General features: G+C 44.3%; 2 protein-coding genes across 2 annotated transcripts; one reads left to right on the forward strand and one right to left on the reverse strand.

Annotated features, from left to right (window-relative positions):
- Positions 1–1394: 1394 nt before the first annotated feature.
- Positions 1395–24139, reverse strand: tbcd (tubulin folding cofactor D). The gene is made up of 39 exons (XM_086176111.1): positions 23674–24139; positions 23511–23561; positions 23319–23416; positions 23080–23181; positions 22810–22956; positions 22415–22470; positions 21851–21983; positions 20806–20851; positions 19101–19233; positions 18802–18944; positions 18650–18710; positions 18452–18526; positions 18252–18346; positions 13346–13502; positions 11367–11424; positions 11225–11254; positions 10865–10950; positions 10605–10685; positions 10434–10507; positions 10121–10238; positions 9934–9994; positions 9831–9853; positions 9706–9737; positions 9535–9597; positions 9342–9409; positions 8668–8749; positions 8289–8407; positions 8096–8184; positions 7489–7629; positions 6730–6813; positions 6155–6313; positions 5537–5675; positions 3518–3639; positions 3260–3328; positions 3072–3158; positions 2885–2972; positions 2686–2795; positions 2518–2602; positions 1395–2416 (listed from the first exon to the last, which is right to left on the reverse strand). Exons 1-39 carry the CDS (start codon positions 23852–23854, stop codon positions 2405–2407), a joined length of 3558 nt encoding a protein of 1185 aa, XP_086032237.1. The 5' UTR covers positions 23855–24139; the 3' UTR covers positions 1395–2404.
- Positions 13928–18194, forward strand: znf750 (zinc finger protein 750). Its single transcript, XM_086176112.1, has 3 exons — positions 13928–14109; positions 15612–16907; positions 17009–18194. The coding sequence occupies exons 2-3, from the start codon at positions 15634–15636 to the stop codon at positions 17556–17558; spliced, it is 1824 nt and encodes a 607-aa protein (XP_086032238.1). The 5' UTR covers positions 13928–14109; positions 15612–15633; the 3' UTR covers positions 17559–18194.
- Positions 24140–24256: the final 117 nt, after the last annotated feature.

The following is a 24256-nucleotide window of genomic DNA, read 5'->3' on the forward strand; positions in this document are numbered from 1 at the left end:
GACAATATAACTCCCGGTATTACTGTAAATAATTCCCGGTTGCTGGTAACCGTGTATGCGAGGCCTAATTTCTGGCTTCGAGAGGAACACGGAGAGCGGATCCGAGGGTCACTCACAGATGATAGTGGCATTAACGCCCATCATTGCCTTACTTGGTGTGGGACGTTCGATCCAAAGTGATTTCCGGATTCCGATTAAGTTGATCGTCGGTTCATTAATTCAAAAGCCTTGTTTCTCTGCCCACTCCAAAGAAACCAACTTCCGTCAGAGCCAGACTTGATTTACAATAAAACGATAACAAGCCCTCACATTGTCCTCTTGCGGGGCCCGGTGACATGACACATGACCCCAAAAAAAAAAAAAAAAAAAAAAAAAAAACAAGAATAATGACTATGATCAAAATCATGAGCTCTGAAGTGTTTAGAAAATGTTTTGTCGACGGAAACGCTGCAAATCCACGGCGGCTGAAACCCCCGTCTGCCATTTGAGTAAACACACGAGTGCTATTTTGAAACGGGCGCCGGGAATGTGCGCATATATATATATGGGCTCGCAGTTTTATTTTTCAAGAATGGACAATGTGGTCATTTGTTCTATGTGTCACCATGGTAACGCAGCGTTACCATGTCCACGTCAGTCGTTCTACGGGGGGAGGGGAGGGGCTACTATAGGTACTACTGAATCTCATAACAGCACAAACAGTTGGTGCTGCAAAAAAGCCTTTCCTAATATCACACCAAAGTGAGTCAATGAGAGGGAGTGCACACACACACACACACACACATACACACATACACACTCCTCTACAAGGCCACCATTGTATCTGGGGAATTGCCATGGCTACTGGCAGTGAACTGTAAGCCTTTTTAGAATTATTCATCTCCACGCCGAGCACCGCGGAAAACTCCTTACTTTACCGTCAATCCGTCTGGAAACGGAGAACACCGTCGTTTTCATTAGCGACTGCAGGAATTTCTATCTGGCTGGGAATTAATTAAAGTCGTATTACGGTGCCACGGCGATGCTGGGACAGCCCAGACCATTTCGACGACTCCCGTGGAGGGTAAGAGTCAATGCGGTCTTGTGAATAAACATGCGTGAGACACTGCCCTCAACAGTCGTGGAAAGACGGTGAAAAAGTGAAAAAACGCGGCTGTTTATTTTGCTGCTATTCTAATCCGACCCCGGAATTGGCTCACATACCATCACCGACACATAATTTAGACAAAATTTTCATTCGGCTGATGCAGGGCTTGGTATTTGTCACGATGATGCCCCGTTTTCTCCTCGGCGGGGTCACGTTTCCACACGGCGCTCTCACAATTACATCATTATGTTAAGATTTGATTTCACGTATTCACTCCCGAATACAAAACTAAACAAAATAAAACGTATCGAGTGTTACGAAGATCCACTTTAATGTTGTTACATGATAGCCAGAAACAGGAAACTTGCGCGGCATGAATGGCAAGATGTTACAGTGATTTGGCTGCGCACACACACACACACACACACACACACACACACACACAATGACAGCTGTTAAAAACACAAACACGTGGAATGAAATCACGGGCGTTTTTTTCCCACCGAGCTTCGTCTGGGTTTTTTTTTTTTTTCTAGACAGGAAAGAATAAACCTAATTAAATGAAACATATTACATTGGGATTTAATTCAATGCGGTGGTTACTGGACCGGGGTCTCTGTATTGTCGGATTAACAATTTGAAGCCATAACGTAACAACTGCATCTCTGTCAGTGTCAGCCAGGGAGGCCAGTAAAGACAATGCGCTCACTATCGGTCTCTAATGAGAGCGACCGGACAAACAGCGACACAATGCGCTCTGTTCCGCGGGGCTATCAGGCAACCAGGGTCTCCTCTGGTTGCCGGCGTGGCCACCGATGCAGAAAATGTAGGTCTGCGTGGGACCTCGGGTGAAGTCGGGGCCCCTTGTGACATAGCACGGTTTTGTGCCAAAACGTCGAAAATGGCAAACCTTTCCCTGGAGGACACGCTGACCGACTTCGGTTTCACCTGGAGCCGCCGTTCCAGGTACTGGTTACACGGCAAAAAAAAAAAAAAAAAAAAAACAGCTCGACTGGAAACCTTTTCCGACATGTCACTCGGGCACGCTCTGTCGAGTGCAAGAATGTAGCAGCTAAAAAAAAAAAAAAAAAAAAAAAAAAAGGGGGGGATATAACTGCCGTTTTTCTTTTTGCCCCTTTTGCGACGCGGGAAGCGCAAAAAGTCCTTTCGCTTCTAGATTGCGATTCACGCGGCGGAGCGACCGATAGGGAGACAGCTTCGGAGGGGCGGCGCTCGCAGCTTCGCTATTCTCTAATCTTACAGGAAGTTGTCCGTGGAGGTTGCTGGCGGCTTGTTGTCCCTGGCGATCGGGGAAACCTAAACGGGCTTCTGCAGAGTGAAGCGGTGGATTAGAGATCAGCTGAATCGAAACGTAGGTCAAACACCGAAAGTTTGTGATTCCTCGCTGCTCTTGTCAATGAAAGGCTCACCTTGGCGACCACCTGCGGCTTGGGAACGCCCATCAGGTCGCAAAGCTGATTCCTGTGGTCGCGCAGGGCGGCGGGGGGATTTTCCCTGAAACGAGCACCGGACGCCGCGGTGAGAAGGGGACGGAGAGGAAAAACCTGACAAAATGAAGAGCGTGAGTGACCGACTACCAGTTGGTGCCTTCCAGGACTTTCTTGACTTCTATCACAACGTGGGGATCGAAGTCATCTTCGTAGGAATCAAGCGTCACGTACAGCTGGTTGGCTGTTTCCTTCCTGACCTGAGAGCATAAGGGAAAATAAAAATGATTGAAATTAGAATAGATGTTTTGCGCATTCCATGGGAAATGAGGATGGAACGAGAACTTACCACAAGAAACGGGTGGCAGAGCAGGATCAGCAGCTGGGACAGAGCTTTGGTCCTCACCTCGCCCTGGAACTGGATCAGCTCGTAGAAGCTGGAAAAATGAAAAAAAAAAAAAAAGAAAAAAAAAAGGCGATTGGAGAGCTGAACACCCGATGGCGCTCTCAGCGTCGGGGACACGATGGGGACTCACATGGCGATGCAGGCCCGAAGCTTGGACAGATCTTTGGACTTTCTGATTTCCGTGCAAAGTGCTAAAAGTTCCAGATAGATGTGTTGACTTTGCCAAAAAAAAAAAAGAAAAGAAACACAACATCATGAGCATCTGTTGCTCTCAATATAACCACTTTGCGTCGTGCTTACGTGCGTTACGACACTCACGTTTCTTGCTTGATGAAGATCCTTTTTTCCAGCAACTGGTTGAGAACTTTAAGAAGAGGAACACAAATCCTAAAAGAAAGAAAAAAAAAAGTTGGAGTGACAGATTGCCTGTCGTACCCTCAGCCAATGAGAATAAGTTAAGACACGAGTAAACAAGACGAGCGTAAAATAAGCCTGAGGGCGATGCATGAGGGTAATTACATCAAGATATTGATTTGACAAATTTATGTGTGTGTGTGTGTGTGTGTGTGCGCATACCTGTCATTGCGGAGATTGTCTCTGAAAATGCTCAACAGCGTATTACCGAACTGCGCCAGGGCAGCCTGGTCGCTCTTGATTCCCCGCAGATAGTCGAACAGCGACTTGGAGGAAAACTTGACCTGCAGGAGAGCCAAAGTTACCGGCAGAACTAAAAAAAAAAAAAAAATGCAAAAAAAAAAAACTGGCTTGGAACGGTCAGGTTGTAGTAAAACCAAAAAGGAAAGACGGATGGATTTTGGCTGCCCATAACAATGAGAAGATGAGAAGTGGCCTATAAAAACTGAAATTAAAAGTTATTGTCAGTGAAAAAGAAACATGAAATGTGCCGTGGATGACGAAAACACTGCGTCTGCAGTTACATAATTCAATATATATGTCATCAAATGGGGGAAAGAAGGGGGGAAATACAGTTGCAATGAAAATGCCTAGGAGTTGCAAACCAAATCAGTTCTAAGTGCTTGAGGCAGGTACGGTTTCTGCTGTTTTATTTTTTCTGGCTGTGCGGGGTCTCTTTACGCTCCAGTTCATCTTGTGCGTGCCGCTGTGTGTGTGTGTGTGTGTGCGCGGTGCGAGAGTGGTGATCTTGGCCCAGGGTGCCGATATAGCCCTGGCTCCTTTTCCCAAATGCAACCCTGAACAAACATATCAATACCTCTGGTCCCTGAGGTGATATCTTTGGGAAAGAGGGGCTGAAAGAACTCGAGGGGAAAGCAGAGAGGGAGGCAGATGGTCTTCAGAGGTTCAATCCTTACTATCATTAACTTTTATATTCGACAATCGAAAAAGGAACGCGCGGATGCTTCCCTCTCCGTGTTTTTATGCTTTGCAACGAGAGTTTAAGTCCCTGCTGGACTCACGGTTAAGGACCAAGATATTGCAGGCGGGTCCGGAGGAGAGGTATGTCCAAGAAACACAGCCTGATGTTTTCAAGAATTAACTTCCAGAAGGTGATCGTTCACTGAAGAAGGCAGAATAAATAGCTCCGCTTGGTGGCGAACAATGAGAATAACAAGCAGATGTGCTAGGGAGCTGTTTCAAAATAAGAATTGGAAAAAAAAAAAACCTGTGTCTTTAAAATCTACTTGTCAGGAATTTGGTTTGATGAAGAGCAACAAGAAAGACATTTCTCGCTAAAACTGAGGAATGCCTTGTTTTTTCAGAAGGAGTTCTGCATTATTCAACAAAATAAAAATGTGATGAAGGCCAATATTTCCTAAAAAAAATGCTGCCATTCTAAGTTTGTGATTCTTCTTTTTGCAAAGATACTAATTTTGTCTGGGAACGAATTTAACGCCGCAAACACAAATATAGCATTGCAATCCCGCATTCTCTGCAGGGATACAAACACGAGGTTGAATTAAGCAGAATTTGGATTGGTGTTAAATGCAGTCTGGTCTGTGGGGTGATGGAGAGCAGGCACGGCTTCATGTCAGTACGCGGTACATTTAAAAGGCGACGTTACTGAAATGTACATGTTTGCCTGTAATTCCTTGCGGTTAAGGGTTATGACTACTTTCATACGTGAGTCTTCCATGTCAGAGGCTTGAATAATTAGAAACGTCCTCGACTTGGGAGACTTTGTTAAGCTTCACTGAAGTCACCGTTTGCACCCTTCTGTTATTGCCCTGAGTGTTTTTGCGGTGAATGACACTTCCTCAGTCTGCTCTGCTTTGAAACATGACCTCTCCTCCCTTCCTTCACACTTTTACCGAGTGTTCCCAGTCATTCGCACCTTGTTGTAAACTGTCTCTACTGATTTATCTGGATTTTTTTCCCCCCCAGCGCAATGACAGCCTCCTTGATGTATGAAGGCGCCTGTTTTACCCTCAAACCGAGGAATTTGAACTAAATGTGGAGCGAGGTCTTCAAGGTCGATTGTGTTGAAATCCGGGAAATGTAAAAACAGTCAACAAATTTCACATCTGCTCCTCTGACTGATGTGTGATTTGTCATTTTCCTTGAAACCGTCACCAGCCTGACTGATTCTCTGGTGCCCATTAGATTTTATTAACTTACGGTGGACACGGTGATTCCTCCCACAGAAACGGCCAGACCCAGCAAGGTGTGATAGTGGTACTGCGGCAGGCCCAGCAGCTGGGAGATGTACTGGAAAGCTTGGGAAGGAGCCTGCCAGTTCAGACTGGCTTTGGTTTCACTGAGGAAAAAAAAAAAAAAATTTTTTTCTTTTACTAAAAAGAGGGTGGAGTCAGGAGACCTTGACATAATTATAGCAACCTTTCTGGATTGGACGTCGATACAACATGGGAAACGGGTAATATTGAGATGTGGGGAGACAATAAATACATGAAACACTACACTTCGACATTATGTGCAAGTTAATGTTTGTTTTACACGTGTATTGAGGGACCACGCGTGTGACTGAGGGTTTGTCTGATTACATGGTAGTTTGGTCGAGCAAGACTATGATTTTAATCTGTTGGTAGTATTTAAGCCATGTTGCAACAGCGGCGAAACAGCTTTGAGCAAAGTCTAAAACAGCGATTTTAATATCAGCTTTATTGTGAAAATATGACTAACTCATGTCACATTTCAATCGAGGAAAGATAATAGCAGCATTTGTTTTCGATTCGGCGCAGAGTTGAGCCGGGGTTAAAGCGGGAACTGGTAACTTACATGGGGAAAATGCGCAGCAGCGCCTCCCGGTGGGGGATGTGGGGTACTGCGGGGTCAGAGCTGTGGAGAAGGTGAAGGAAGGTGTTCCCGGCGTGCGATCGGACCCGGTCGTTTTTCTCTGCCGCCTGCTGGGCCAGGCTGCACATCACGCCCTCAACGCTGCGCGCAAAAGCCGGAGGTGGTGATCGTTAATGAAGACGCCAAAAAAACACTTAAGACGATCGAGCGAATGTTAACCGAGGTTTGCCTTGTCAGATTCCGGGTTACGAAATTGTGATGACTCTTTTTAACATCCTGTTTATACTTTTACTTCCGTGTGATCTTTTCAGTGTACACTTGTCTAATGACACTTTTACTTTTTTTTACTTGTGTCTATGACTCGACAGAAACTACTTAATCCGTGTTAAGATTCCCTTAGGCCAAGGCTAAGTGGGCACACCTGGCCAAATTCAGGAACTATCAAGCGTGACTCAAGAAAATGAGACAAACAAGTCCGCTAATAACTGGGACAGTAACATCACAGTTTCTTCGGCTTGAAAAAAAAAGTGAATCATAGCGTTCACACGACTACTCACTGTTCGGGTAAAATGATTTCTGGAGCGCTACCGCTCACCAAGAGCGTCACATCCATCAGACTAGTCATAGCTGCTTCTCTCACCCTGTGCAAAGGGGACAAAGCGTCAGATTAACTGGGACTTCATCTCCGCAACGCCGGGTTTACCGACAAGCACGTGATTTCTTCCATCTATAAAGCAAGGAACACTTTTAACAAAAACGAGAAACCTTGGATGCAAATGTAAAGCTGCTCGCAGGTGGAAAAAGAAATAGTTAAGCAATGCAGGATATTGAAAAAGGTGTTGACCCGACTTCTGGGTGACAATGCGCTCACGTGGAATGTCCTCGGGTGTGATTTGACAGTCACACCCACGGACAGTTGGACGTGTGACAGGTAGAAATGGCCAATGTTTTGAGACGATTTGCCTTTCGGAGTGCGTGTGAAAACAATTGGGAGAAAATATGATGATTGTAATAAAACAGGGGGGGAGAGGGAAAAAAAAAAAAACAACCAAAGAAAAACAAAACTAAAGGGGAAAAATAGCTCGTGCGCAAAACAGGACAAGTGACAAGCTGGGTGGCATTCCAGGCGAGTAGGTAAGCATCACCTTGGGCTACTAGTGAGATAGACATGCTTGTCGTGTCTTTGCATCCCAGAATGAAGGGGACAGACAAGACAACCGGAGCCTCAAGCGGGGGTGCATTGTCAATACCTGAAGGCAGAGAGCGGCTATTTGTGTTTTGCGTTTGCATGTACATGGAGGAGGAGGCGTACTCACCAGGCGCCTACATCCCCGCGGCTATCGTTGGGGTAGTCGTTCATGCAGTCGAGGAGGGTGCCGTAAACCGCCGGTACATTCTGAGAGCAGACGAACGAGTCCGGGGGGCCGCCGGCACTGACTCCGGCCTTCACACACACCCTGATGACAGCAGAGGTTACAGTTTAGGAATGGATTTAAAAATCCCACTGAATTGAAATGAGATTTCCAGGACGCTGATAAGATAAACTTTATTGATCCCCATTGAGGAAACTCTTTTGTCACAGCAGAATAGCAGTGTTAGGTTCAATAAATATGACTATAAATACAATTACAGAGACGATTAAATGATAGCAAAAGACATCCACAACTAAATAGAGGGCGGAGAGAACAACAACAACAACATCAAGGATAAGGATAGATAACAGAATGGGGGAAAAAAAAACAGCAAGGGTGAAAATAAACAACCAAACCGACAACAGCAAGAATAGGAACATAAACAGAGTGACAATAGCAACGACAAAAATAAACAAAAATAAGCAGGATGCAAAAAGGCTGAGACAAACAAGAATAAAAATAGACGACGGGCATGGCACGAGTGAACGGGTGAGATAGTGAGGTTACTCACTGTGCTATCGCTCTGACCGCGTCTCGCCGCGCCTCTGTATAAGAACCCTCCTTCTGACTGCCACACAAATGCTGAAGGCCGTCTAGGATCTAACAGAAATACATATACGCAAATACAAATACACCTTGAAACAACAGCGCTGTCAAATGGGCTAGAAAATGCGCTCTGCCCGTCTTATGCTTGGAAAGCACACCTGTTTCAATTTGCTGTGGATCATGAAGTTTGGCAGGCAACCAAGGGCTAGGGCGGATCTGCAGCAGACGTGGATCTGTGGATTTTTCAGGCCGTCGATGTACTGAGACACCAGGAAATCTAAACGCAGAAATTCAGACGTTAATAAGCATCGGGACGATCATTCAACAGCCCCACACACGTACGAATCATAAATACTTGGCTAAATATAGAGGGAGAAAGAGAAGGAGGGTGGTATAGAAAGAATGCTGCCAGAATGTGAATGTGTTATGTCCATAACATGAGTGCTTCCACACGTAAACATGCAGACACACATGTTTTTTTTTTGTTTTTTCGTTTTTTTTTTACATGTGTAACAAAGGGCATTAAGTTTAACGCACCCTGCTTGTCGGCGTCAGCCAGGCCCGCCGGGTCCCTGTAGTACTCCTCGCACAAGGCGGACAGAGCAGACAGCACGGACACCTGCGGCGTACGGACAAGCGGGTATTAAATGAAAAGTCAGAGCAGCCGGTGATGATACAAATCAGGGTAACAAAAATAATTTCAAAACATGTTAGATCACGGCGTTCATGTAAACACACTTTCTAGTACCGAGAATGATTTGCGCCTCTTTGCAAACGTGTCATCGGGCGCAGGGCGCACCGCAATTCCAGCTAGGATCGGCTGCGGGCCGCAAAGTGACGGGAAAACGCCGAGCTGTGTTTTCGCTGGCTGTCAGACCGTATCTGAGAATGACAACTCGGCCGACATGGAGGATCCCCTGCCTGCTCAGAGCTTTTGAATGTGAAACGCTATATGGAGGCTTGTGGTGACTTTGACGGATAGGAAATTTGTAATTGTCACCTAATCCGCGGTGACGTTTGCATGCATCACGGACGGTGGATTCTTCTTTGTTTTTGGCGTCAAAGCTTATTCATCCAGGCTCCTTGTCAAATCCACTCTAATACATAGCTCCCTTTAATATCTAATACTGCACGAGGCATGGCTTACTTTTTAATGGCAGGATTTTACCATTAAAAGTGATCTCAGCCCGAGCTGTATGTTATGAACTTACCATAGTGTCGTCTTTCGGACCGCTCGGTGGGGTCCTGATGGTGTCGTCGATCAGCCACTGCCAGCCAGCTGAAACACACAACACACGGTCTCGGTATTGGATTAACATCAGCTGCAACCGTGTATGAACGCCACTCATTTACAAGCAAAAACTTAATAAAAAAAATTATTAAAAAAAAAAAAAAAAAACATACAGATCACGGGGTCATCCTTAAAGGGCATTTTAGAAAGGGACAGCTTCTCGATGAGACTGCACACTGGAAGAAAAACATAGAAAAAAATAAGAAGTAAGAAAGGCCTTCCCATTTTCTGAAATGGCATTTCAAATTTATGAGTGTCTGTGTGATGGCATTTTCTCTACTCACTCGCTGGCCTCATCAGCTCCCCGCCAAAACCCCTGGAAAATAGACACACACACATATATACTACATATTACAACTTAGATATTAATTGTAGTTCTCACAGAAACTGGTTGATTCTCTCTACTTACCTGTATCTCTTTTTGCCTTCCAGCTGTGAATGTATTGGAGAATTAAATCAGCGTCGGCACACATACAGACTGAATGTTTCTTTTCTTCCCGATGCACACTCACCGACTGATGTATGTTTTTTAATGCTTCCACACATTCCGGGGAAATGATGTCTTGCACACTCCTGACAAGAGCACACGCACGCGGCAGAGTCAAATCGTCAATTGTCTCCCATTTTAAAATAACACCTCAATATATAAATTAATATACAGTGAGTCAGGTACTCTTCAGTTGGGTACTGTGGGTCTACCTGTTGGACTGGAGACCCAGTTTGAACAGGGCATGTGTAACTTCCGCACACGCCAGGATGGCTCCCTGCCGACCATGAAGGTCAACTGCCACCGCCATGGGCAACAGCTGAGGCAGAACTGAAACCGAAATACAAATCAAAGAAGACAGCGGCGCACGTAACTATTTATCTTTTTGCAGTTGTGAAATACATGGACTGTATTGTTATTGTTATTATTGTATCGTTGTAATACAATGTTGAGTTAACTGCAGGAATGGATTTCCCCATTGGGATTAATAAAGGATAAATTATAATTATTATTATTATTACTTACCTGTAGCCGCCATGTAATCAGGAGCCTGGGGAGTTAGGTTGTGGAGTGCCTTGGAAGCAAGATCTCGAATTTGACTGAACACACACACACACACACATACAATACATAAAAAAGTAAAATACAGGACGGCTGGACATATTCCGTCATATTCCGTCAACTAGAAATACTTACCCATCCCAGTGGTTGATCTTCATGGCTACCAAGTGATCGATCATGGGTTTGGTGTACTCGGGAAAACTAGCTATTTCAACACTAAAAAAAAAAGGGTTTTGATTGTCATATTTTCACATTTAAATGTTTTCATATTTTATCGCTGTGCTCAGTTTTTGTTTGCTCAACTCCCAGCGATTTTTTTTTTGAGGTACAATTCCAAACACTTGGTGTAAGAATGTTTGTTTTTCTCCCGACGAAAAGGGATAATCGGCGCTCACCTAATTTTCAGATAGCACGTGTTGAGATTCCCGACAGAGTTGTAGTCTGCGGCAGTTAAGATGTCAATTCCATGAGGGAATGTCCCCTGTTGAGGAGATAAAGGAAGGACGGACAACTTTGTCATGCATTTTGTAAGATGGCACCATAACCCTGTGCTTTATATCAGGTTAACATGTGGAGAATAATTTATAGCTGAAACATGAGTTGACAAAATGTATTGTGTCCCGGCGCCCTGCAGCTGCACGAAAGGGGGTTCGTGCACAAAGCAAGTTAGAACAAGACCTTTTTTTTTTTTTTTTTTTTTTTTTTTTTTTTATACACAACTGGTAATCAAAATTGCCGTTAAGGCGATGACAAACCTGCCTGCCGACATTTTCCTGGAAAGCAGCCTGGGTCAAAACGATATAGAAAAAAAGAAATAAAGTAAATTAGCTCCGGTAAAACTGTTGAACGCGGCTTCCACGACCTGAGCATACTGGGGATGTGAACAGGGGAACTTACAGAGGCAGCTTTCCGACAGTTGACGTTTCGATCGAACACGGCCGTTATCAGCAGGGCGCTGGAGGGAGAGGTGACAAAAGATTTATCGGGGAATTGCGATCATCCAGCAAAAGATCGGGAGACTATCCGAATTACTGAAACACACTGATGAACACCTCCTAAACCTTTCATATGATAGCCAGTCTTTTTACCAGACTGGGCATAATTAAAAGTGAAATGACAAATCACAATCTAACATACACTAGAACCAACATAGCGACACCTGGGGCCAACAGCCTTCAGCCTTGTTTATTTTTTTTTGTGGTGTTTCCTGCAAGATCTGTATATCTAGAGCAGTAAGGCCTTACCACCTGCTCCCGCCCTGAGGGAACGGAAAGAAAAAAAGAGTCGTGATTTCACTCAAGATAATGCCTCAAATAACAATCCGATGATTTTCAGCAACAAGAACCAAGGGCTCCACATGTATATTAACTATGTGTGTGTGAGTCTTTCTGTCCCGCATTTGCATTTCTTTTTCTTTTTATTGTCACCAGGCTGTGATCAACCGAGCAGGAACCAGCTTGCAAACAGTATCGCAGCCCAAAACTTTGACCGAAACCCACGACAACAGGCGAAACCTGGCAATCCTGAAGGGAGGGTGCTGTCGCAACCGATAATGATGAGACGCGAGGGTTCTAAACTGACACTGCAGAGCTGGTCTGCACAGTCAGAGGGCACAGGTTCGTACATGCACGCTGAGCGCAAACCGTTACTATTCAGACTGACGACATCACGGCACATTATATTACACCGGATTCTCTTAGCTGGCGGAAATCCACCCGTTTCTCTTTTTGATATGCATCCGAGTACATAAACATTGATTTATTTTGTGCAGCCTCTGCAAAATACAAATTTCAGTCAAATAAAGTGTATATTCATCTTTTCTCATTTGCCTACAATTTTATTTTGCGTTTAAAAAATGTCTTTCAAAGCGTTTGGTCGACTGCATTCCTTTTGAGTAAAGCACAACATTGGAAACAAAAATAAAACTTCCGGTATTCACTCGCAGGTCAACTACAAATTGCATTTTTCTGAGTAATAGTTTTCAATATGACGACATTTGTGCCAAAGTGGAAGTTATAGTGTTCTTAAACTGCCTTGACAACAGAAATGCTGTATTAACCCAACCGTGTGTTTCTTACTTTTTTAACATAACTTTTTCAGCGACTTAGCCCTAGGATATGGTTGACAGATGTGGCACCGAACTGGTTGGGACGTGGCAAGTAACTGCGTGGTCTAACCCACGCTACTTCTATGCAAATCACACACACACACAAATCTGGCAGCTTGAAAATAAAATGCCCCATCTGTTAACTGGAGCTTCAAACTAAAAAAAAACAAACTACTGTGTTTATAAAGCAATGGTGCATCTGTGCTGCTACCACAACCTGACTACCTCACCCCATTCACATGTCATGCCCTAACTCTACTCTGCTGTTTTTTTAATCCTTGTTGGTCCAAGCCCGCACACGTCCTGCCCATTTTTTGTTTATTTATTTTATTCTTGTCATTGCTATTGTCGCTCTATTAATATTGTCGTTAAGTTTTGGTCGTTTATTTTTCACCCTTACAGTTCCATTCTGTTTCATCCTTATCCCTGATGTTGTTGTTCTTGTTGTTCTCCCTGCTGTCTATATATTCATGGATGTCTTTGCCATCTTCTAACTGTCTCTCTATTTATATTTATATTTATATTCATATTTATTTTTAACATTATAACTCTTACGCTTCTGTGACAAAGAAATTCCCCTATGGGGATCAATAAAGTCGATTAATAAAATGTATCAATCAATTGATGGTCAATAATGGGGCTTTTATGCAAAACCAAGTACACGGAAACAAAAAAGGGGTAAGATGGTCTATATTCAATGTCAATTTCAAAACGGTTCTTCTTAAAGTGGTTTTGAGGAAGTTGATTTGAAAACCGACCAAGGGTTTACCTGGCGAGTTCTGTGACGACGGGCTGGAGATCCTTGGGTTCATAAGCGCGGGCGAAAGACCAGCACACGTAGCAGGCGGCGTCGCGAACATTGGCGCCGAAGCTGCACGCCCCCCTCTTTTCCTCGTAGGTCAGGGATTTGATGATCAGCGGCACGACTGCGGCGAAACACACGTCGAGTGTCGTCACTCCTCAGGGGACACAAATGCACTTTTCCAAAAGAGATGAATGTTTGATTTCTATTATGTGCAAAATCAGAACACAGAAAAACAAGGTCTAATTCCACTTAATCACAAACAAACAACCATAATCAAACAAGCATGTTCTCCGCCACGTGAACTGACTGTTCGCATAATATAAGGATTAATTCCAAATATTATTGACAGTGAACGCAGGATGAGGTCATTTTTTTTACAAAAACAGGAGGGAGCGGTGCAATCCCCCGTCCCCGATGCACGACGCAAGTCATTGCTCGAGGCTCGACTTATATCAGTTACATTGAAGTTGCCCGAGGGCCCTGCTGTTTGAGCCGAGGCTCCGCCCAACAGACGCCGCCTGGGAGAACTCACCGCACAACTAATATCGCTAAATACAGCCCACACATGAGCACGCAGGTTCTCACACACACACACACACACACATATACACTGAACACCAAGCAGGTCCTGCGGTGAACATCCTGACTGAACGCTTAACGCTGGACAGAGGAGCGTCCCGAAACGCCACGTACTCAGGAGAGGACAATTGTCTCGCCGACCGGAGCAGGTAAATAAACCCTCCATCCTTGATAAGAAATCAATCAGTTACATTTCTGTTAATTGTAATTAATAACGTACCAGAACTGGTGTGTATTATCGGTCAAGACTGTCAGTTCTTTGTAGAAATACCGAAAAACTACTTCACCTGGGACTTTCTAAAAGTGAACAGAATTCATGCACCTGTCAGTTGTTCGTTGCCTGCTGTTTACACAGTGTTTCTAGTCGTGGTGCAACCGACTAGAAAATGAGTGCTTCTACGCTTATGATTGATGAATATTTACCCCCTCAATCCCCCCCCACAAAAAAAATCTGAAAATAAAATACAAAATTCACACTGTCTCAACTCAAGTATAAAAAAATGTTTTTGTTTTTTTTTAACAATAAGGTAACATTATGCGAGTGTGTACTATCTAGGAGTCAATTTCAGATGAAACAAAAAAGGGGGTGGTGGTTTTTTTGGTGCTTTTTCAGTTGGATAAAAAAAACTTGAGTGGCGACTTCTTACGACAACACATGACGAGCAGGTTTCTCCACGCAGCACACACCTAACTCACAGCTCTAGGTGATGTTAAATTAACCTGGGGGGGGCGGGTAAATCATACATTAAGAGATTTCTTTGGAAGAGCTAAGACTCCACCTAAGATTACCACCAAAGTACTAAATTAGATAACAAGCCTTCATCATTTCTATATCCAGTCTATCCCAGGGCGCAGCGAGGGGGTTTTAGCGGCTTGTGGTGGCCCGACGGCCCCGGCTGAGGCAATCCGCGTCGGGTTTTAGAAATTAATTCCGCGTCTCAAGAGCGTACATGCTCCTCGAGAGAAGAATGGGAATAGATGATGGTGCATCCCGCAGGTGTAGTCATGGGAAGCAGGTGACCAGAGGTTCCCACACACAAACACACACACACACACACACACACACACAGCGCACAGTTTAGTCAGGTTGAGAGAGAGAGAGAGAGAGAGAGAGAGAGAGAGCAAGAGAGCGAGAGAGCTAGAGAACAGGTCTCTGCACGCCTTTCAGGTCTGACGATTAAAACAAACACCTGCCTGAAGGTAGCTTAGCGGCTCACTTACTTTAAAAGACCAATTGCAGAACGGACAAACAGTTAAAAATAAGCAGGCCGGTGGGTGTTTGACACCTTTTTGCAGTCAACCAGAACCACACCAGGGCGTGTGTGTGTGTGTGTGTGTGTGTGTGTGTGTGTGTGTGTGCGTACACCTATGCAAACCTTTTCAGTGCACTTTTGCATACAGCCGGACGCTTTCCATATTTAATTTCCTCCTCAGTCAGAGGCAAGAGACAGTTAAAGAAATATAGTACCCCCAGGGTGCAGTTTAATGCGGCTTGATATTTCCGGGCAGATGAATTAGCATTAACGCAGTTCCTGATAAGGAATGATTCTACATGAAACCCAGCCTCCTTTCGATGGTCAGCTAAGTCTTTCTAAAAAATGCGCCTGCATGTTTAAGCATCTAAGGAGACGCGCTCTTTTATATTTTTCAGCGGATGCGATTTGTGACTCGAGATGGAAGCCGTTCAGGAGCGCAAACCGAAGAGGCCCCACTACATTCCCCGTCCGCCGGGCAAACCCTTCAAGTACCAGTGTTTCCAGTGTCCTTTCACCTGCAATGAAAAGTCCCACCTCTTCAACCACATGAAATACAACCTGTGCAAAAACTCGATTTCTCTGATGTCGCAGAAAAATGGACAAGCGACCAAACAGGTCAGGTCGGTCGAAAAGGAGGCCCCGGTAAAATCTAACGCTTGCCCGAGCTCCCTCCCGGAAGTCCGTGTCAGCGACCCTAAGAAAAAGGAGGTGGAGGCAAAGAAAGCGGTGGAGAGGAACGCGGCGATCAAAGATAACACAGAAGTTGTTCATGTGGGGTGTGACGGTCCAGTCAAGGAGGACGTTTGCGCGAAAACAAAGGAGAGTAAAGAGAGAGAGAGCAGGCCTGACAATGAAGCCAAGCCCGCGACGCGCCCGTCTGCTTTCTCACTCGTCACGCCCGTTCGCGATGGCGCAGAAACCTACCGATCAGCGGCACCACCGTCGGAGGATTCACGACCTTCCGATCCTGCTTTCAGACGCGCAGGCTTCCCGTGGAGCGCCGTCCCGCCATCCATTTCCCTGAAACCGTTCCCCCCTCCGCTAGTGCCCGAATACTCTCCTTATCTCCAGCCGGATCAGCCGCTGTACTCGGCGTACTTCCTTTCCGCCAACCAGAATCCAAACGAGACAAATTCGCCTATCCTCCAACAGGAATTTCTGAATTCCCAGAGGCCGGTGGTACCGCAACCCATTCCCCCGCCTCACGCTGCCCTCTTCCCCCCGTACCCCTATAGATGCTGCCAACCTTTTCACCCGGGACACCAACTGCATTATAACCTGTACAGATGCCAGGAGCTCCCTCTGTCCATCACCGAGCCACGATACCTCCCTTTCGATCTGTATGATCCGGCCCTGAGATCGAGGGAGTATGACTTTTACGTGCACGGTCACACCGGCGTCATCACATCGACGCGGGAGGACGGCGCCGAGCGTTCGCAGAGTCAGGACAAGGAAACCAGGCTGAGTCCGAAAGAGGGCTGTTCGGCTCTGGGATCCCCCGACAGACCCAATCATGTGCACGTCATCCAGAGGGACGCGGAGGCGCCCCAATACACCAACTTGGATGAGCCGCCGCTACCGCCGCCTTGTCTTCAGACGGGACACGACGTGCACGCGGCTGCACAGGGTCATCTGAGGTGCCATTTTGCAGAAATCTTGCAGCAGTCCAGAGATCTGCACGCGGACGGAGGGTGAGAATTAAAAGTATTTACCACCATAACCATGGCTAATTTAGCCACATCACACCGTACCTGTGAAAACGGGAGTAAACGTTTTTTGTTTTCTTTTTCAGATCACTTGAAAACATTGGAAATCCCTACATTTCTGAGCCATGCCGCGAAACTCCATCTGAACAATCTGAGGAGTTAACCAGTGATAACCTCGTGCCTCTAAACCTCTCAACAAAAAGCCAGGAGAAACAAAAGAGCCCGTTTGATCACAGACTGAGCCCCTCTGAGAAGGAAACGACGAACGGGGAAGAGTTACCTCTGAATCTGAGCATTCGCTCTCATGTGCGACCCGTGAAGCGCTCTGCCTCCAGCCCCGCGGAGAGTCTTCAGCAAAGACCGGAAGAAGAGCCGTCGGACCAGAGGCAGACGGCGGCGCTGGCCCTCTGTCAGCTGGCCAACGCGGGCCCCAGCGCCGAAACCGCCGGGAACCCCTCGGGAGATTCCGCAGATCGTGGGAGCCTCCGTCCTCCGGAGGAGCGCGGAGGTGCCAAGTGTAAATCAAAAGGCATCAAAAGAGCGAACGCCGGGCCGGCAAAGAAAAGCTGCCACGCGCCAAACAAAAGAGCTAAAGTGCCCGAGCAGACGGCGAGGAGGAGAATCCGCTGTTGCTAGCAGGAGGCCCTCGGACTTTTACCTCCTGTCAGACCTCAATATGAAAAGATCAACTTCCTGAACATTAATATGAAAATAAGCACTGAAATATTTTAAACAGTCCAAAAGGAACGGGTGTGATACATTGACAGCTCTGTTTAAGTGTATGTACTATATGTGTAAAAAGAAAGGGCGGGGAAAAAAGCAGGTATGTGCATATTATATCATTCACGCTTTATTGGAAGCGGTGAAGAGAAACTTTTCTATATTTATATAAAATCTGGACAAATGCTGCAACGTTGAGGGAAAAAAAAACAGCAAATATAAATAAAGAAATTAAAGGTGTGAATCCCAGGACGCATTTCAGAGTGGTTGGATGATTTTGACATAAACGCTGAAACAGTTGCCCTACAATCCAGTCAATCTGACAAATGTACATCTGAACATCTTGATGTAAAAAAAAATATACATATATATTAAAAAAAAAAAATTTGTGCCAGTAAAGTGACATAAAGCAGCCATCATCCATATCAGTTTGTTTTTAAATTTGATGCTTGATGATGCAACAAATATATTTAGACCAATGTATTGTTATGCCCCCGTTGTTGATTACTGTAAATAAATACTTTTAAATAAAGAAATCATTACCGGCATGTAATTATATACCTTGCAAGCTATATTACCTAGTTTGTATTTATATTTTGCAACACCTACCATCTGTCAACCGCGAAGGCAGCAGCAGGCCCCGCCTGCCAAGCTCGGCCAGTGCAAGGCAGCCTCCGTGCCACGTATTGTCCGTTTCCTGGAAACTAAAAGGTAAAAGAACATGAAGTTCAGAACAGGAATTTTTTTAACAATATACTGGGAATGTAAAACGGTATGCCGAGATCGACCGGAAGCCGATCTGAAACTACCTGAAGCAGTCCAGCACTGATCCGACCACCTCGTCTGCCAGCTCCTTTGGAAGCCTGCCTGTCACCCTCCCGATGCTGGAAAAATAACAGCCAGGTTATTTTAGCAACAAAAAAAAATAAAAGTCCTTTAAATGGACTGTCTGTGACATTAGCAGAAACATGCGGATGATGAACAGGGGAGAGAGGAAAAAGCATTACCCTTTTGCAGCTGACCAACGCACAACTGTTTCCTTGTCTTTCAGTCCGACTAGCAGATGCTCTGTAAAGAAAAAAAAAAATCCCAGTGATGTCAATCCCTGAAATGTGAGCGAGTGACAGGAATTTCTTACAGTCTAAAGGTTAAATCTCACCAATGACAGTCTCTACTTCTTCAGGAATATCGTAGTCCTCTTCCTGCGATTGCGTGTCCACCTCGGGAGTCCCGGCAGCCGTGGATAGGAGGCTGTTGGACATGGAAAGGTTTGCTGCAAGTGACCTGCTTCCTCTCTGGTACCTGGAAAACAAAACATAGTAAGTGGTGCAAAACCCAACCCCAACTAAAGAGAATTAACTGTGTTGCATCTATATTTCTTTTTTATCTACAATGAAGCGCATTTTGCTGACATGAGCAATTTTCGTGCGTTCAAGTGCGATGGAAATAAAGACGAACCTCCAAGTGGCCAAACGTGGCTTCAGGAAGGTGAGGCCGAGTCTCTGGATCAGTTTGACACCGAGCTTCCTCAGGTTGGCCTGGTTGCTCTCAGACAGATGTTTCACCTCCAGACACTTCAAAATCGTAGGTGCTGAGAAACAAGGATGTAAACAATTGATCTTTTTGTGACAGCCAAAAAAAAATGTATTCAATGTATTCATTATCTATGCCGCTTGCAGAGACAGACATTTATACATCAGTTTTAGGGTCTTTAGAATCTCGTGCATATTTTTGGATTTGGAAACTCCAAACAGGAAAGCACCAAAGCAGGAACCCACTTGCTGTGCAGCGGAACAGCTAACTGCAGCGCCGGCATAGAGCGGAAAACATTGAGCGGACCTAAATATAAGCCACAACAGCTAAAAATAAAGAAATAAATATATGCGTACATAAATAGGCCGCACTTGTCTACAAGCTGCAGGTGTCCACATTGTAACATGTCGATACTTACACGGATTTTTTTTTTTTTTTTTTTTTATGTTTAATGAAATATATACCGATAACATCAACAAGTGCATACAGCACTAAAACCATTAAAGTCGTCTTCTTCGACTTCGACTTCTTTCATTGGTCCAATGTGACGGCATGAAGGCAGCATGAAGCCCATAAGCCCCCCCCCAAAAAATCCATAAATTAGCCGCGGTGCTCTAAGCATGTGAAAACAGTAGCAGCTTATAGTTCGGAAATTACAGTATTGTTGAGATGGAGTTTTTCTGAACTATCTCTAAAAAGACTTGGAAATGTACCAATTGTATGGCACCCGTATGAACCGGATACCACCAGTCATTAAAGCATTGCCTCTCAAATAGTGGGGCGCGCCATGGGGGTGCAGTGTGAACATGCTTATAGTGGAGTATTAGCTCTATGGTGCAGGGTTTTTTTTTTTTATGGCGTACGGTTTTTTGCATGTGCACACACAGCACAGAGCATAGCTGGAGATATGTAGTGCGGTGTACAAACCCCCAAAAGACACAGTGGAAAAATATTTAACAGGGATGATAAGAAATGCAGTGAGAGACGGAGATAATGAGACAAACGAAAGTTGCCCAAAAGCTAAGACGAGGAAATATGACGAAGTGTATGTAGCGCTTGGCAGCACTGTGACTACAGCGGGTAACAAGGAAAGACCGGTGTGTTTACTGTGCTGAAAAATGTTGGCATCGGGCGGCATGAAGCCAGTAAATGAAGGCGTCACCTAAAGACATTACACCCCTATTATGTTGATAAGTCGCTTGATTTTTTTCAGCCAAAATGTGTACCAAATACCAAATACCAAAATTTTGGTATTGTGAAGCTACTTCAGTGAACCAGCGAGCACGGTTATGTTAATAAATGTTGAAAAAAGTATTCTTTGTTGCAAATGTATCTATATTTCTTTCTTTTCTTCAATGTAAACAAGGATACAATGTTGTGCAGAGGTGTGCACATAACAAGACAAACGATACTATAGCTGCAGCGGAGAGTGAGGAGGGCACAAAATGTGTTCCGCTTCATGGGGGGGTCGTAACAAAAAATAACTGAGAAGCACTGCATTAAATGTATTTGAGGGCTTCACCCTTGATACTGAAAACTTACACAGCTTTTGCGAGGCTTAAAAGAAAAACAAGAAACCAATCAATTTTGACTCGCGGTTCAAAGCGTAGCAGAGTGAAAGGGCACCTACCGTACTGCAAGAGATCTTCTCTTTTCCCATGTTTGAAAAGCTTCGCCTGGAGGACAGAAATACAGGTGAGATGAACAAATCAACTTTCACTACTGCAGAGGAGCTCCTAAAAGGAATGCTTAATGGTATAGGTTTGAAACATTTACAATTTAATAATTATAATGATTTATCATTTATTAATGCCTCGTGGCGAAATTTGTTCTCTGCAATTAACCCATCATGGATGAAGCAGCAGTAGGCTGCTGTCGACAGGTCATAATACCTTATGGATTTTTTTTAGAGCACAATCAAGAAATCAAAACGTATAGCGCCATTTGCTACCTGGCCGCACTGAGTGACTAACCAAAAAAATTCTGGCCTCTCCATGGCTCGGTCCAACGGACTGTAAAACAAGAGTCATGACCAGTGGGTCTGAACAGTGGGCCAGTGTTATCGGCCCCAGGCAGTACTTATGGTCTTGGCAAAGATACAGGTAAGAGGAGACGCGGGAAGTAAGGTGAGGCAAAAATGTCGAATCTCAAGGAAACATCGAAAATATCCGAGGCATGACACCCTGACGCCCTGGTTGATTTCTTTCAGATGAAATGTACAGAGACATTTCCCCAAACATGATATTCAAGTTGCTGTGACAATGATTTCCCTACAAGGAAGTTACTTGAGAACTGGGTCGCATTATTTTCGCTATAAAAAGTCACAGAAGTCACTCCCAAAGCTGATCGTGAAAACATCAATTTACAAAACACATATTTTAATGACAAAATATTCACATATTTTATGTGAGCTGAGAAATCAATTTAACATGTAGCAGTGGACTGAAAGACCTGTAGGCGGCGGCACTGACCCAAGCAGCAGGTGCATTACACACCTGTTGAAACCACAAAATATTATTCCTGAACAATACTAGTCCTGTCAGTTCTTGTGAAATCCGCTCTGCAGGTTGGTTCCAGTAAAATGGTGCACACTGATTGTATTGCTTGTAAACACACGCAATCATGGGGGAATTTACCATAGACTTGGATGAAATTAGTGAACATCTGTTATTTACCAAAGACTGCAGAGCACCATCCAGCACCTTGATATCGTCTAATGACAGGTCGTTTGTCTGAGAAATAGTGGAGAGGCTCCAGTCCAAAAAGTCTCCGAGGCGCTTCTGTTTCACATCGGGCCGGGTCATAAACCTGTAAAGTCGTACATGACAAAAATTAGAAATAAAAACATTTTGAGGGGGAAAAAAAGGGTAGACTGGGGTAGATGTTTCTAAATCAACACTGCCCCCTGATGGCATACTGCGGCTGTTTTGTTTTGTTTTGTTTTTTATTTGTTTTGTTTTATGTTTTTTTCATTTCAGGAATTCAGTCTTTGGTATGTTTAAAATTTCCTGTCATGATATTAAGCTGCTCTGTTGATCGGAAAATACCATGACACCTCTGATTATTTTTTTTTAAATAGGACTACTGTAACACTGTTATTTCTTGTGTAATATTTAAAATTTTCTATATAGTAAGAGGGAGATAGTTATTAAACCACATTAATTACATGCAAGGTGTGTAATACTGTGTATAAGTAAGAAAAATTGTGTGTGTGCGTTTGTGCGCGTGCATGCACTTACTTGGACACCAAAACAGATGCCGCGTCCCTAGGTTTATCACTAACAACAAGATAAGACTGCAAAAAAAAGAAACAAAAAAGGTCTATTATAAATATCCACCATGTATGACGTATGCAAAAAGATAATTAAAAAAAAGATCATTTTCTTTGCAAAGACTGTTAATATGGCAAGACATTATAGGAACTGTGGAATTTAAATTGATTGGTAATGTCCCACTGACTGAAACTGCACAAAAAATGGTGAATTATAGGTCTTGTTTTTATTTTAAATCTTGAGATATTCAAGTTTGGCATTTTTTAAAAAATGAATCATATCACAATCACAGAGATCACAGAACACATGTTCAGGCATACTTCACCGATATGTTACGTAAAATTGGGACGTCCTGATGGTACCTTTGCAATGGCCAGGATGCGGTCCATAATCGGCTCTCTGGACTGACCGCGGTCAGACTCCAAATGGCCATCAAGCCGCGACAGGTCAAAGGGTATGAGCAACGTCATGGACAGCCACAATAGCAACATGTAACGCGTCTCCCAAGTCTGGTGAAAATAAAGGGTAAACAATGTGATCTGTGTGTATTTAGTAATAAATAATAATAAGTATTTGATGGCAAATTTGATCCCTAACATGTCGGAAGATAGCTGGAGGAGAAACCAACTTACCTCGGGGTCTCTGGGATCCTGCCTGGACAGTAAATCCAAAACTGGCTGGATATCAGCCACTTCATGCGGAAAAAGCTGCATGAAGATTTTATAACCTCTCACCTGTTAAGAGGTATAGATTAATAAAGATCTGCACTATGTTGCAAGATTAATAAACAGGCTGTATAATAAATAGCTTCAGAGAGTTAGTAAAATAACTCTCGGGCTCTTTTAAGCCATGGAGTTATGGTAAGACTGACCTTACATATGATGTAGAGAAATTTGAAACCCAAATGCACTAGTGATGGGGGGGATTTTTCACTCCTCACGAAGTCCAGTATCATACTCAGCATCCATTCTGAGTGTGGAAAGCTCATTCGGTTGTATGTTCACTTTGCATAACGTACACAGTTACAATTACAGTTATTTGTAATATAATTATCAGATTATACCAAGGTGAGGGTCCAAGAGATGAGGCTGCTCCTGATAAATGTTCATAATATCTATGGGATGGGGATAAACATGAGAGTGATGCATTACAAAAAGGGTAAATGCAAGTATTCAAAGGACAGATTAGGTATCACTGGGCTTAATACTGAGTGGGGACTGGCTCACCGTTGAACCTCTCTGTGGCAGATTCCACCAACACCGTGTTTCCGTGGATCTCCGCCAGGCTGGAGATAATGGCTCTGGTTTCCCCACTGTCATTGAAACCCCCGACACAAGCCTTGACAATGCTGTCCGACTCCCCCCCTTCCTCACCGGGACACCCGTTCTCGGTCTCCGATTGAGTCATTTTACCAGCTTATTGAAAAAAACAGACGTTTTTTTAATACTAAACAGAAGCTGAGAAGAGCGATGTCCGCATACAACTACTGCAGATGTGCCAGTTAGCTTGGTTAGCTAATATTAGCGTTAAGGCCCCAAAGAGGAATCTATGACAGGAGACGGAGACTTGATTGTATATATGGTAAAAATATGGAAATAGATCAAAGAAAACAAATGCAGATCATCGCCGTGTGCAAACATATGTTAAACTCTCCCTTGTAGTCTCATCGTTGTGATGCTCCAGAAAAGTTCCCAGGTTCCATCACTGTTGTTCAATGGTGCAGGTCGTTCTCGGACGAGTCGTTCAATCGAACGACACTCAAAAGAATCACTTAACCTAACGGCCAGTTCGAATCACCGTTCGGTGATC

Source organism: Fistularia commersonii, chromosome 28, assembly GCF_037954325.1.
Source record: "Fistularia commersonii isolate RoL2024-O1a breed Wild chromosome 28, RoL_Fcom_v1.0, whole genome shotgun sequence".
Classification (NCBI taxonomy): Eukaryota; Metazoa; Chordata; class Actinopteri; order Syngnathiformes; family Fistulariidae; genus Fistularia; species Fistularia commersonii.

Coding starts and splice junctions, on each gene's coding strand:
- tbcd (XM_086176111.1), bottom strand. CDS start 23,854: ATGACTCAATCGGAGACCGAGAACGGGTGTCCCGGTGAGGAAGGGGGG. Junction 11,255..11,366: donor ACTGTCGGAAAGCTGCCTCT/GTAAGTTCCCCT, acceptor GTTTTGACCCAG/GCTGCTTTCCAGGAAAATGT. Junction 8,408..8,667: donor GGCTGACGCCGACAAGCAGG/GTGCGTTAAACT, acceptor TTCTGCGTTTAG/ATTTCCTGGTGTCTCAGTAC.
- znf750 (XM_086176112.1), top strand. CDS start 15,634: ATGGAAGCCGTTCAGGAGCGCAAACCGAAGAGGCCCCACTACATTCCC. Junction 16,908..17,008: donor GATCTGCACGCGGACGGAGG/GTGAGAATTAAA, acceptor TTTCTTTTTCAG/ATCACTTGAAAACATTGGAA.